This window comes from Lonchura striata, chromosome 2, assembly GCF_046129695.1.
Source record: "Lonchura striata isolate bLonStr1 chromosome 2, bLonStr1.mat, whole genome shotgun sequence".
NCBI classification, from domain to species: Eukaryota; Metazoa; Chordata; class Aves; order Passeriformes; family Estrildidae; genus Lonchura; species Lonchura striata.
In genome coordinates, this window is record NC_134604.1 from 67,158,912 (window position 1) to 67,172,105 (window position 13,194).

Consider the following 13,194-nt stretch of genomic DNA (forward strand, 5'->3'; position numbering starts at 1 on the left):
AGAAAGCATCACATAATTTGAGAAGACCTAAATCCAATGGATTTGAAACAGATGCTTTCTAAGAATTAGCAGTAGCGCAAGCAAACCCTGAATTTGAGTTGCACATTAGTAACTCTTACATCTAAGTCCAGCAAAAAAGATGAAACTTCATTGCAGAGAATTCAGCAAGCCCTTTTCTCTGGCAGCAGGCATGGTTTTCATGCTGCTGTGATTCCCTTGGTACTCTCATTTGGCACCAGTAATAGAAGTGGGACCAGACCCAGTACTACAGACCCCCCAGCAGTACAAATGCTACAACTGATCTGTGCTTTGCCCCTCCCAGCGGTCCTGTGTTTGCTGTTTATCTTGCTTTTTATACTCTGTGGTGAATATACTGTACTGCATTGCTCAAGCCCTGTCCCCCAGGACTCAAGACACAGCAATTCTGTGGCAGTTTTGCAAAACCACATTGCAGAGACATTGTTCCCCTCTTCTTTCCCCTGCACTCAGCTCAAGTTCTGCTCCTCTCCTCTTCAAGTCAGGACAAAGGAGCATCTGGCCCTTAACCAAGCAGACTTCATTACATGTTATGGAAATTTTCACAACACCAACATCAAGATAATTGGACAAGACTCTATTTCCCCTTCTGCAACTGCAGCTAAAGTCAGCAGAGATGGCTTTAGGAGATGCTATTCCACATCATACTGTACATTGTAAGGATTACTGAGTTTGTGGTGGAGGAATGCAGAGAAGGTTTCTGAGAATCACCAAAAATACGTCTGGGAAGAGACTTCATCCAGTCCACCACTCCATCCCAGGCTATGCTCCCCTTCCTGACACATCCAGGTAGTTTCTGGGCATAGCTGTCAGATTGCTTTTCCAAAATTCCCCTGCTGCAAGTGAGACCTGTTGCTTCTCATGCTGTCTGTTATGGCTATGGGGAACAGAATATTCTCTTTCTCTGTGCAATAGCTTTTGTTTCTGAAGGCAAATCAGTAGGAAAGACTTGGATTCTCCAGTGATCTCTCTCACATATGTCTGAGAACAGAACTAACTGCAGACTTGATCCACTGCTGTTCTGTGCTGCTTGCTGAGAGAGATTGCTGTGTGGGAGATACCTTCTTCCCATACATATGTATATCCCCCCGCTTCAGTCTGGCATGATGGAAGACATACTTTGCTGCAGTTTGGGAACTGGAAAGTGATAGAGATAGGAGACTGAGATATCTTCCCCTCTGCCCTTCACAAAATTGAAGGACCATTAAAAATGCAAGAACTATGTAAGTTCCTGCCCCTTTCTTGTGAGAGAAAACAGTGAGATATAGTAATTTCATAGCTCTGTGATGGTCCCTAATCATTCTTCTTTGAAGTAATTGGCAATGGTGTTGTTACAGTTATGGTCATCAGACATCCAACACCTACACATCTAAAAAGGGGAACAGCTCATCTCTTGCTCCTCCAGCCTTTCTATAGACACACAGATACGCCTTCAGTTACACTATGTTGATATATTTATGAGGATTATTTTACAAGCTGAGAAGCTAGAGATTTGGTTGCATTGGGTTTTTTTTTTTCCTCTTTTATTAAAATATGAGGGTTTGAAAATTAACAAGGAGCTAGATAGATGCACTTATGGGAAAAAATGCTTTATACTAGCCTAAATCAAAGGACCTACAGAAAAAGCATAGGCACAGATATTTCCACCTTTTAAAGATAAATGGGTTTATGACTCTGTAACACCTTCTTCTGTAATTATTTTACTCAGAAGACAGCACTTGTTTACTCGAATTTTTGTTGGGAGCTTTTAAACAGCTTAGATCTTAAAAATTAATAGCTCCTCATAATATTAGAAATACAAGTATTATGTACAGGTTATGTTTTCAGATTGCAGACATTTAATTGCATGTAACTCAGCAGCTTCAACCCCTTCACTGAAAGCAAGCTGTAAAAAGCTACTGTACCAAATGCCAAGATTCAAATTCATCAGAAACAGTGAACAGTGTCAGCTGCTGACCCCAGTTCCAGCTTTGTTACTCTATGAGCTATCAAAACGGCATCTTCCAAGTTTTCCAGTGCAATGGAAATTCTCACAGCTCAGCTGACCACTGTGGCCAGTTCTCTGCCCTTCCTTTGCTCTGCGATGGTGTTACTGCAAGGTGCATGCCAATGTACCACATGAGAGCTGCAGGCTGTGATGCACTTTGAGGAAAGAGAAAGTTAAAAAGTTGGTTATTATTTCTGTGTGCAGATTCCCAGGTTGGCAGTCAAACTTCCATTCTTCTAACATTCAAAGATGCCCTTAAAGCTATGTGTGACCAAGCCATCACACTGACTAATAGTGCATTCAGCACATAGTGCTGAACAAAATGGGCTTCTCATTTCTTTTTGGAAGATAATTTTGAAGCTGAAATGCCAGCATGGATAATCAGTTTGAGCAGTTTTAGCTCTGAATAGTAATAGCATAAGCACTGAATTTCTCTGCTCTTGTGGGTTGAAATCAGACTCTCAATTTCATTTTATAATCAGTTTTCCTACGGCATTGAAGTATACCAGACAACACGAGGCACAAATGAGGAGGAACCTTTTTTTAAGGCAGCTGGTAGTATTTTAGTCAGAAAGTCTAAGACTCCCTGTTGTAAAAGATTTCAGTGACCTTTTTGAGATATTCTAACATTCCTGCTGTTTATAATATAATAAGAAAATTTGGCAGAGTAAAAACCAAATTTGAGGCCTTTGGGTTAGAGGCGTATCTATCAAGTGATTCCACTCAGATTTTATTGAGTAATGAACAATAGAGAATTGTCAGGCAATCTGCAGGCAAACACTGTCATCCTGCCAAAACAATAATTGAGCATGAAAATTTTATAGCTGTGTCACTTCCAAAATAGCAGCAACCAATTTTGCTCTGGGAACTCTTGTGGCTGCTGTGATAAGAGGGTGAGAAGGAGAAGCCAAGCCACATTGTACTTTTTGTATTCACGTAAATACAGTGACTAAGAACATGAAGAACAAGTATACAACAGTTTGATACGTAGTTCCCTAAACCAAGCTCTTAAAATTTGAGCTGTGCCAAGCAGCCAGCAGCCTTTTATTCCATCACTGTTATCTCTTAGACAGCTTGCAAACAAAGTGAAAGTTGCTGTATGGGATGGGACATCCTCCCATCAGAGTTCGGAAATAATGGGTGTGCAGTCAGTACCATCTGCTGAGTTCTCTTTCTCTAAGTGCTGTTGGGGAATAAGCCTGACTCTCCCCATACAGGACAGAAAGCCCTGTTCTGGAGGCAGCAGAATGGCTCCCACTGACTTCCAGAAGAGATTACTTATCTCATGTGAGCCTGGAGCCTACAAGGTGACTCCCTCAGTGGCAGCCATGATAAAAAGGTGACAGGACTGGATAATGCACAAAACTGATGGAGCAGGGACATGCCAGTGCCAGCCTTGCACACCAGCCCTACTGGTGCTGGGAGGACTCTTACTCAGTGTAAAGACCTCAGCAAAGCCCAGCATCAAGAGCTTGATGTCCTCTTCCCAAAGCTGACAGCACCAGAAGAAGCCAGGCACGGACATGTGTATGTAGCACCTAAACTTGGTTAGGAATAAAAGTAAAATAAAGAAATTATGTTGTGGATCCCTCAGAAAGGCATTTACAGAACCACACAGTATGTTTTCCTGGTCAAAATCCATAAGAGAGGGAATTTGCTGATCTGCTGATGCAGGAGACACTGTGCTGTCCGTGCTTGTCCTCCCCATGATGTCTCTCCTTCATGGCTGCATTCCAAAACACCTGCTTGAAAGCAGCTGCAGAACAGGTCCAGGGATCCACCAGGAACTCAAACTCACTTCAGAGCTGTCTCCCTATCCCGTGGATTGCCCTCTCTTACTTGGATTGCTCTTAAAGCAGGACAACAGGTCCCCCACAAGGTTTTCCAGCTGGCCTGAGCCTGCATCGCTACAAGCTTGTATTTATTTGAAAACACTGCTCAGTGCTGTAAAGGATGAAAAAGTTAGAGATTTCCTGCTTTTGAAGAACTTCTATCATAAGAGTTAACAATTACAGCACTGGGGTTGGGAGTCAAAGCCTTAAGGACTTGTGTCTATGGCCATCTTAAATCTCCTCAGATAGTCCAGACTTCTCCATGTGTTGTCTGGAGGTACCTGCAGCAGCTAAAGGCCAAGCTTGATATTCCAGGGGATTTAAAATAGTACCAGAAACATCTGTTTGGGCACCTGAATATTTCTGCTGGCTTTTTAAGAATTATTCCAAAGTCTTAAACCACCTTTGATGTTCTAGGGAAGAAATAAAATTAACATCACTGAAACACCTGCTGTAGTACGTTTTGCAGTCTTTCCCTGAACAATGCAGAAATTTCTAGATACACTTTCAAATGCATCCTAGATTATTTGGGTTTTATATAGCCACCTCTCTTGTGTTTATTTCATGTGTTTTCCCCTGCCTTTTCTCAAGTCCAGACTTTGTGTTTTGTTAACATTACAAACAGGAATTCTTTTCCCATGTTTTTTAAGCAGTCACATAAAAGTGCAGTGCTCCTCTCACTTCAACTGTGACATTGGTGACAACCTTTGTAGCAGAAACTTCTGGATTTTTTTCTTTTCAAAAGATTTGCTGAGGAGTTAGCTGTCAGTCATCTGATGACTTTAAACTGATGAGAAAAGCTTTCTGCCACCACTGGCACATCAACAAGACAAAAAAAGCTGAAACAGACTGACACTGATTTGAGCTGTTAGTACCAGACAAATTCACAAATATGATCATTAATTCTGTAATTTCACTGGCAAATCATTCTACAGCCCTGTGAAAGCCCCAAAAAAACATGACAATGTTTTGCAGAGGGATGAATTTAAAACCTGGGGTTGAACTCCCTGGCACCCAGTAAAAAGTCGTTTTTGTTTTGGTGGAACAAGTGTGGAAATGTAGCTAGACTTTTCCCTTCAGGACAGGCCAGCTGACAAAGAGGTGCAGGGACTCCAATATTAGCCAATATTCAGCACTAAGAGGAAGCTGTCCCCAAAGACAGAAATCTTGGCTGGAGTCCTTTGAAAAATGTGCCTCTGCATACTTGGAATTGATATCAATACACACATTTAAACATTTTGTGCTCAAATGAAGCACTGAACATTATTCAGCCTCAGGGCCCCAAGAAAACACCACTTTGGGTTGAGAAATTCTGTGTTTGGGCAAAAGAGGAGTTTTGCAATAATAGATGTAATCCCAGAAGAAGATTTGTGGGCAGAGGGCTGCAGATATAGCTGCACAGCCACAAACCCTGGAATTTATTTCAACATTACTATCATGCATTCAGGGTGTGCTTGTGCATATCTTATACCCAAATTAATACCACAAGCACAGGACTTTTCTGATGCAGCATAACGGATTTATTGGCTTGACTTAGGGAGGAATATTTGATCTACAAATGAGCAGGTGATTTTTTTTTGAAGGAAGATCCACATCTGGTGGGTCTGTTCTTTGTTAGTGGTGGTAATTTTAAAGGTATGCTAATATTAGAAGTTCTGCAGAGGAATATGTTAATGCCATAATCTTCTTACGTTATGTGAGAGATTATATTATTGATCTCATACTTTTTTCATGTGTCCTTGTAACTTATCACATGCATTTCAAATGTTAAGTTCTAGAAACTGGAGGCCTCTCCCTGCACCCCAAAAGCAACAGAGACAAGTGTTGCCTATAAAGACACAGGAGATGGAAGCAGCCAAAAGAGGAGTGCTGTGAGCATGTGGCTCTCTCACTCTGCCTCCCTTTATTTTGAAATTCAGTCCTAGATATGGAAAATTTTCAAAGTCAAACATATTTAAATTTAAGCTTCTGCTTTTAGAAGTTGGACAGTTTCATGTATCAGGATCTTTAAGTATAAATAAAACCAAATCAATTATCATTACCACAGGAGGTTCTATATTGAAAGAGCATGTTTACTTGTCCTCTGGCTGTCCTTGCACAAGGGCATACACATACACACACACACACACACACACACAGTCATTTAACTCACTGTCATCACAGGATAGACTTGGATTTAAGGAGAAGAAGCCTTACAGAGACTCTGGTAATATCAGTATAAACGTGGTCAAAAATAGCTAAAAATATTTATTTTAAAATGTTAGATTTGTTACATGTTGGGTGTGTTAACCTGTGTGTAAGATCCACAGATAGGAGAAAATAAACTATTGGCTTTGGAAAAACTATAAGTAGCAGCTAGCGGTTTGTTATGTCAATTTTTTTAAAGATGTGCCAATTTCCAGAAGTGAGGAACTGCAGCTGGTTTTTTATTTGGTCTTTCACTAGTGCTTTGAAATCCCCATTTTAGACCAATTATGTTATGCCTACATAAGGCAACTCACCTCCCTCTCTTGTCATTTCCCCAGCTATCACAGGTGTTTGTTTATAGTTTTTCCTTTGCTAAGTACAGAAATGTCTATAAATTAAAAAGCAATCTATCAAACCTAGCTGTCAAGTAAAGTGAAATTAAGGATTCCTTTTCATACAGTGGTCGTATAGCTGGAATAGATGACCAGAATCCTTTCTGAAGCTGTTATATGTGGTTGGCACCCTACAGTAAGATAAGAGAACATGTTTTGAACTTGCAAAAAATCATGCCCTTTAGTCAGAGACTGCTAATCTTTTGAATTTGCTTTGCCCTGTAGACGACTGAACACACTGAACAAGTGCGCCTCAATGAAACTCGATGTGAACTTCCAAAGAAAAAAGGTAAGGGAACTTCAATAAATATACCCTGGCTTTTGTGATAAGACAACCCCAATTTAGCCTTTAATTCAATAATGCTCATAAAAGTGACTTATTTTACTTTGAACTTGCATGTCAGCATTATCTGGATGCATAATAATGTAAATTGCTAAATCTTGAAATTATAAATAGAATAGAAACTGTGAGTAAATACTAGGTGTGTTAGAAGGGCTCACACAGTACTTAAATTCTACATGTGTACAATTAAAGTTAGTGGGTGAAAAGATAGTAAAGCTTCATTAGACTGGCTTGTTTGTCAATGTCAAAAGAGTACACAGTGGAAAATCCTGCTCAGAAAAAATGGAAGCTGCTGAGATGAAAACAACAGCTTTTCTTTGTTTCTTATACTGACTTCTTCCCAGTTAAGAATTTGAAAATAAACTCTGTCATCCTTACAAGCTCCTGTGTAACATGGGAATTATCTGAGAGTAAAGGGTTTCAGTGAGGGCTGCAGAAACAGTTTGTTGATTTTGAGAGTTTTGTAACATGTCCAGCATTAACTGTTGAATGTTTGGTTTTCTGGTCATAAATTCCCCAAAGTCCTTGAATGTTATACAATAGTAGTTGTCAGCTCTGAGAAATCTTGGTTCCTGTTTTTCCTTCTTAGAGTGTTTTTCTAGTGCTTTTTAAAAACTGACTCCAAGAGCTGCATTTTTGATGTCTTTGCAAATTCAGTCTCATCCTACTCTATTCAGTGTTTGAGGGAACTTGAACAGAGGATGGTTTTAATGTCCAGATATCCTGCTTTGACTCATGTCTGCTTGTTCTTCTGTGTACTAACCTCTTCAATTTCTATTTTGTCCATTCCCTGGAGCTACAGGGACTTCTCATCACTGCATATGGGGTTGGGGTTTTTTTGTCTTGGATTTTAGGTTGTGTTAAAAAGGGAGGGTTTTTTTTTTGTTATGTTGGTTTTTCATTAATTTTTTGCTGCCACTCCTCCCTGCTCTGAATGGATTGAAGTCCTCAGCTGCTCTCCTTGCAAATGACCACTAATTTGTGGTGGAAGAGACACAGCCCTACTTGGTACTTTTTCTAGGGGACAGAAGCTATTTGGGTCCATACCTGCAACAAAGCCACAGAGAAGCTGAGCACAGAAAAATGTAGCCAAAGAGGACTTGGAGGAGATTTTAGTCCACAGATACAGAGCAACTGAAAGTAGAGGAGAATGTGAGTGAGAGAAGAAGAGGGAGAGCCTGCTGACAGGAGGAAATGTAAAAGCCAGAAACTGGGTCTGAAATTGATCACCAAACTAAATCCATTTATTGCTGTAGATACTGCTTTTCCTAATAGTCTCTGTGGTGATCTGAACAATGAAATGCAAAATCAGCCTGCTTTGGAGCTTCAGCATAGCAGGTATGCAGACGACTAGCACAGCTGCTTGAGTGATTCACAAAAATATGGCCAAGCAAGCTGCCAGGCAAGGTTCCTGTGAAAGACAGCTCAGCATCAGCATTCCCTGCTGCCCACTCTCCCACCCAGACCATTCCCACTGTCTTCCCTTGGCTGCTGTCTTCCCTTGGCTTCATCAAGATGCAAACAGAAATCCTTATGTATGTGTTGCAAATATGTCCGTAAGCGATTTGGACAGACAGAGATTAGCCTTTGGATTAACTGCCTTCTGCAGCTGTCGATTTATGAGAATTCCTGCCCCCAGCTGGAAAAATGTGGCAGAATTCCACTGCAAATAAATCCACTATATGCCTTTTGTTATCATGCCTCTGTATTTCAGGCAAGTACACCCTCAGTCAAAAAGCTGTACTATTTTAAATCAGCTGTGACAAATCTGTGAATCAAAACCTCTTTCTCTTTGGCAAATGTTACCAGTCACTGCTCAAGAAACTTGCCCCTTCTCATCTTCCCAAACATAATGGTATTAACTGGACTTTTGAATATGCTCCAAAGCTGTGCACTTGATTTCACCCCAGGTCAGTAGAAATATACAGTCACTGTTCCAAAATGTCTCCTCTGCCTGTGTCAGATGAATCATTGCTTTCAGACCTTCTCTTGATCTGCGGTCTCCCTAGCTGGTGACACGTGGGTGGCCTAAGTGCTCTCAACATTTTTTTTTTTGGACAGTTTCATTTGTCAGGACACTCAGATATCTGACATGAACAGTGGGTCATTCAGGATGTTCATGGCTTCCTGAATTTCTCTTGATTTAATCAAAAGAAAAGCACAATATGTTATAGGACTCATGGTGCAGCTGAACTTGTAGTGAGTCACCATAGCAGTATCTCAGCATCCAGATATTTCATTTCATATTTGCCTGATTTTGCTTCTGATGAAACACATGCATGTTTCTTTATCAATTAAAAGGAACCCAAAACACAGCCTTTATTTAATTGAGCTGCAAATTTTGACACTGAAAAGCTTCTGTACTTTCTAAGTGATTCTTGGGCAGAATGTAATCCTGTCTTTGCTGTGGTTAGAGGGAAAACTTTTCTACTTCCAATATCCATTTCTGTTCATCTCTACTTTGTCAAAACAAACAAACAAAAAAAAAAGCAAAAAACAAAACTCAAACAAACAAGCAAACAAAACAAAAGCACAAAAAAATCCCACAAAATAAAAACCCCACAAACTTTAGATTTAAAGTATATTTACCACTGCATTTATTTTTATTTCTGTCTTCTGCTCTGTGCTTTCTTCTTGGTGTTTTTTGCAATGTCTCTACCTCTTTGGCTACTTTAATCGATTCCAGCTTGTAGAAAATACAGGCTAAATCCTGTCAGCTCATACAGTAATGTCAGTGCAGATACAGGGATTTGTGTCAGCCAAGAGTCTTCCTTAAGGTCCCTTTGGCATATTGCAATATAGAACAAATTTTAAAAATATGTTTATCCTGCTGGCTGGTGCCACCAACGCTTCAGCAGTGATATGCTTTGTAGATATAATTACCACTGCTAAATATTTAAAAGTACGTACCCTTGCGGTTTTTTAAATATCCACTTTGTGGCACTACTAAGACCACAATAAATGGATTTTTAAGTTCCTGAGGCTATGCAGTCCTTTGGTCCATATATGCATACAACAGGCTGTGGAGGTAAAACAAAGGTAGAACTGTCTAAAGTGCCATTTCTTCCCTGCAGACAAAATGGCCAAAGCAGAATTATTAGCCTTTTCTAGCCCCTTCCCTCATACTTCACTATGAAGTGCCCAATTTTTCTCTTTAACAAGCCACAGAATGAGGATCTCCATTCATTCCTGTAAACTCACGGGAGCACTGCACACCTCAATGTTAACAAAAGAAAGAGGGATGCCTAAACCCAAAATTTCACAGCTATATTTTATTTTATGGTTTGGACATGATCTAAAACATCTGGTTGACTTGAAGTGATAAACTGGCAAAAGTTTATGGCATCAGTGAGACCTGGCACACTGCTGATCCCAATCTCCAGCTTTTGAGGTTTCACATTATTTAAGGTTTTGGGTGCTCTTGTAAAATTTGGTTTACATTTTTCAATTAGACAGGCCAGCAAAGATCTAGTCAGAGATTGGAGATAACTTTACCATCCAAACTTCATATAAAAATACTTCTAATAATAGACTTTTAAAATGAGAATTTTTCCAGTCCCAAAATAGTCTTTCTGGTTTAGCACCTCATTTTAGTCTGACAGCCTGTCATATTTTACTGCCTTCATACTGCTTCCAAGAATGTGAAGAGCTGTTTGGATGTCATGTAGGTGAAGTTAGTTTGTTCTGCTTTAAAACAAATGCACAAGAATAATACAGTACAAGTCCAGTTCAAAGTCATGAAAATGGTACTCATTAGCAACTGTGGGCTTCATGCTGAAGATGTATCTTTTTTTGTATGATCAAACAGATGAGAAAAATGTCATAGGGTGAGGTTTTTTATCTAACTTTCTTTCAAGGCACACGTTCTCTGCATTGCAGAGTAGCTCCTAAACATAAGCACGGCTCTGCCTGCCTGAGGCTGAGGGATTAGACCAGGAAGGGCTGTGGGGTGCTGCTGCCTCAGGAGAAGCCAGAGACAGTGGGGCAGGCTGCAGGTTATCAAGTTTGGGGTGCCTCTACTGATGACAGCAGTGATGATGGTGGTTGCCTACTGTAGGAAAGCTCACCTCAGCTGCAGAGGCTGTCCCATGCCAGCCTGAGCCTGGCTGCTCCTCCTGCCCACATCTCCATGGCTGCCTTCTCTGCTCTCCTTTGCCTGCACTCAGACACACCCTAAGCAATACTGCCAAGTATTTTTTTATTGTTATTTTAAGCATCATGATTATTTATCTGTCGTTATATTCCTGAAACATAAATCTTGTTAGATGTATCTGGCCTGTGAAGTTTATAGATGTTTATTTAGCTCTCACTGCAAACCTACGTGCAGCACCAGATATTTGCTGTCTTGGATTTTTAAATAGCTCACATTGCTGTAGTACCCAGCTACTCCCCTGTCTTTACCCTGTGTATCTTAACACCATCCCTGCAAATCAGGATTCCTTTACTTTGGCCTTTCAAAACATTATTTTTTTTCCTAAACAGTCACTGTGAGCATCAGCCCTATACAATTCAGTGCACAGGCAGTCCATAGAAGCCAAGAGGTATCAGTGGAATTCCTAACATGGAGCAGGCTTTTATTTCTTTCTTGTTAAGATGTTTGCAGTCTTTACAACTAAATGAAAGATGGTGTTATGAAAGGACTGATGACCAGTCTTCCATAAACTTGGCTCAGAGAGGCTTTGCTGCCTGTTGCTCACCTGGAGCAGCCCAATCGCATTAATTCAAATATCAATTTCAAGCACACAATTTTAACATGTGCCACTTGCTTTTTTCCCAGAGTGAAGATTCAGATGAAGAAGATCTCTGTGCTATCAGTAATAAATGGACTTTCCAAAGAACCAGCAAACGATGGTCTCGGGTGGACGACATTGACACTCTGCTTCACCGATCTGACAGACATGGCTCTTCTGGGGACATTAAAATGAAAAACACGACAAGCAGTGAGAGCGTCCTTACAGATCTGAGTGAACCTGAGCTCTCATCAATTCACAGCGAGAGCAGTGGGGGCAGTGACAGCAGGAGCCAATCTGGCACCACCAGCACTGCCAGGGAGGCCTGCGACTGCTCTGCCCATCATGATGTGGAAAGCACCCTGCTGCAGGACTCTGCTACAATAAACACCGCCCCATCCCCCAAGGACGGCCTGAAGAATGAAAATCCAACACGAGCCAGAGCAAAAACCTTTCTAAAACGCATGGAGACACTAAAAGCAAAAGCCGTGCATGGAAAACTGAAAGGCTCGGGAAGAACAGGTCCTTTAGAGATCAGTGGACCGGTTCTCCAGTTTGAGCCAAAATCCTTGAAAGACATGCACTGTGTACAGATAGTCAATGGCGATCTTCAAAATTTGGGGCAAGATTCAGTCAAAAGAGGGCTTCCCTTTTCTGCCAAATCCAGCAGTGACAGCAGTCAGTCCGAAAACAGCAGCAGTGGAGTGAGCACGCCATGTCTAAAGGAACGCAAGTGCCACGAAGCAAACAAGAGAGGTGGGATGTACCTGGAGGACCTGGATGTTCTGGCAGGAACAGCCTTACGGCAGGTGGTGGACCAAAACCGCAAAAATGAATTTCATTCCCAGGAGAACTTGGTTGTGCACATTCCCAAGGATCACAAACCGGGGACCTTCCCAAAGGCACTTTCTATCGAAAGCCTCTCACCTACAGACAACAGTAACAGTGTAAACTGGAGGACGGGCAGCATCTCTTTGGGAAAGCAGAACTGCTCTACTCCAAAGGAATCCGGACTGATGGCTTGCTGTCCTAAAGAGAGCAGAATTAGTATTTATGACAATGTGCCAGGTTCCCACTTGTATGCTAGTACTGGGGACCTCCTGGACATAGAGAAAGATGTCCTTTTTCCTCAGTTAGATGACATTTTGCAACATGTCAATGGACTGCAGGAGGTGGTAGACGGCTGGTCAAAGAAGGTGTTGCCAGGTCTGCCGGTTGGCGACGTGTCGGTCAGTGAATCCCCATCATTGCCTTTCCAGTCGCCTACACAGATCACTCTCGATTTTGAAGGAAACTCTGTGTCCGATGGCCGGACCACCCCGAGTGACATGGACAGAGATGGAACATCCCTGAATGAATCCGAAGCCACTGGTGTTAGGGACAGGAGGGACTCTGGGGTGGGAGCATCACTCACAAGGCCAAGCAGGTAAGCAGCAAAATTTTGTATACAAATCCACAGACTGTGAAATACAATTTAATTAAGCGGAGGTTCTCAGCTTAGGAGTCAGAAGGCACAGGGTACCATAACAGTAGTGTTCATTCTGCATGGAGATGGGGATTTCCCAAGGAAAGGTGGGATTTTGAGGGAAGGGACATCCTGCTGCAATATTCTTACATGGAATCAATGCAGAATTGGTTTAATAGAGCAAACTAAGACATTCTTTATCCCTTGATCCATTGATTACAT

At 41.3% G+C, this 13,194-nt stretch overlaps 1 protein-coding gene across 5 annotated transcripts in view; it reads left to right on the plus strand.

Annotated features, from left to right (window-relative positions):
- The window catches only part of STARD13 (StAR related lipid transfer domain containing 13), a 286,742-nt gene that overhangs the window by 251,988 nt on the left and 21,560 nt on the right, over positions 1-13,194 (plus strand). For all 5 annotated transcript variants that reach the window (XM_077781433.1, XM_021541945.2, XM_021541944.2 and 2 more), the window contains 2 exons: positions 6,660-6,723; positions 11,555-12,933. In XM_077781433.1, coding sequence (XP_077637559.1) covers positions 6,660-6,723; positions 11,555-12,933 — 1,443 coding nt within the window. The remainder of the gene's footprint in view (positions 1-6,659; positions 6,724-11,554; positions 12,934-13,194) is intronic.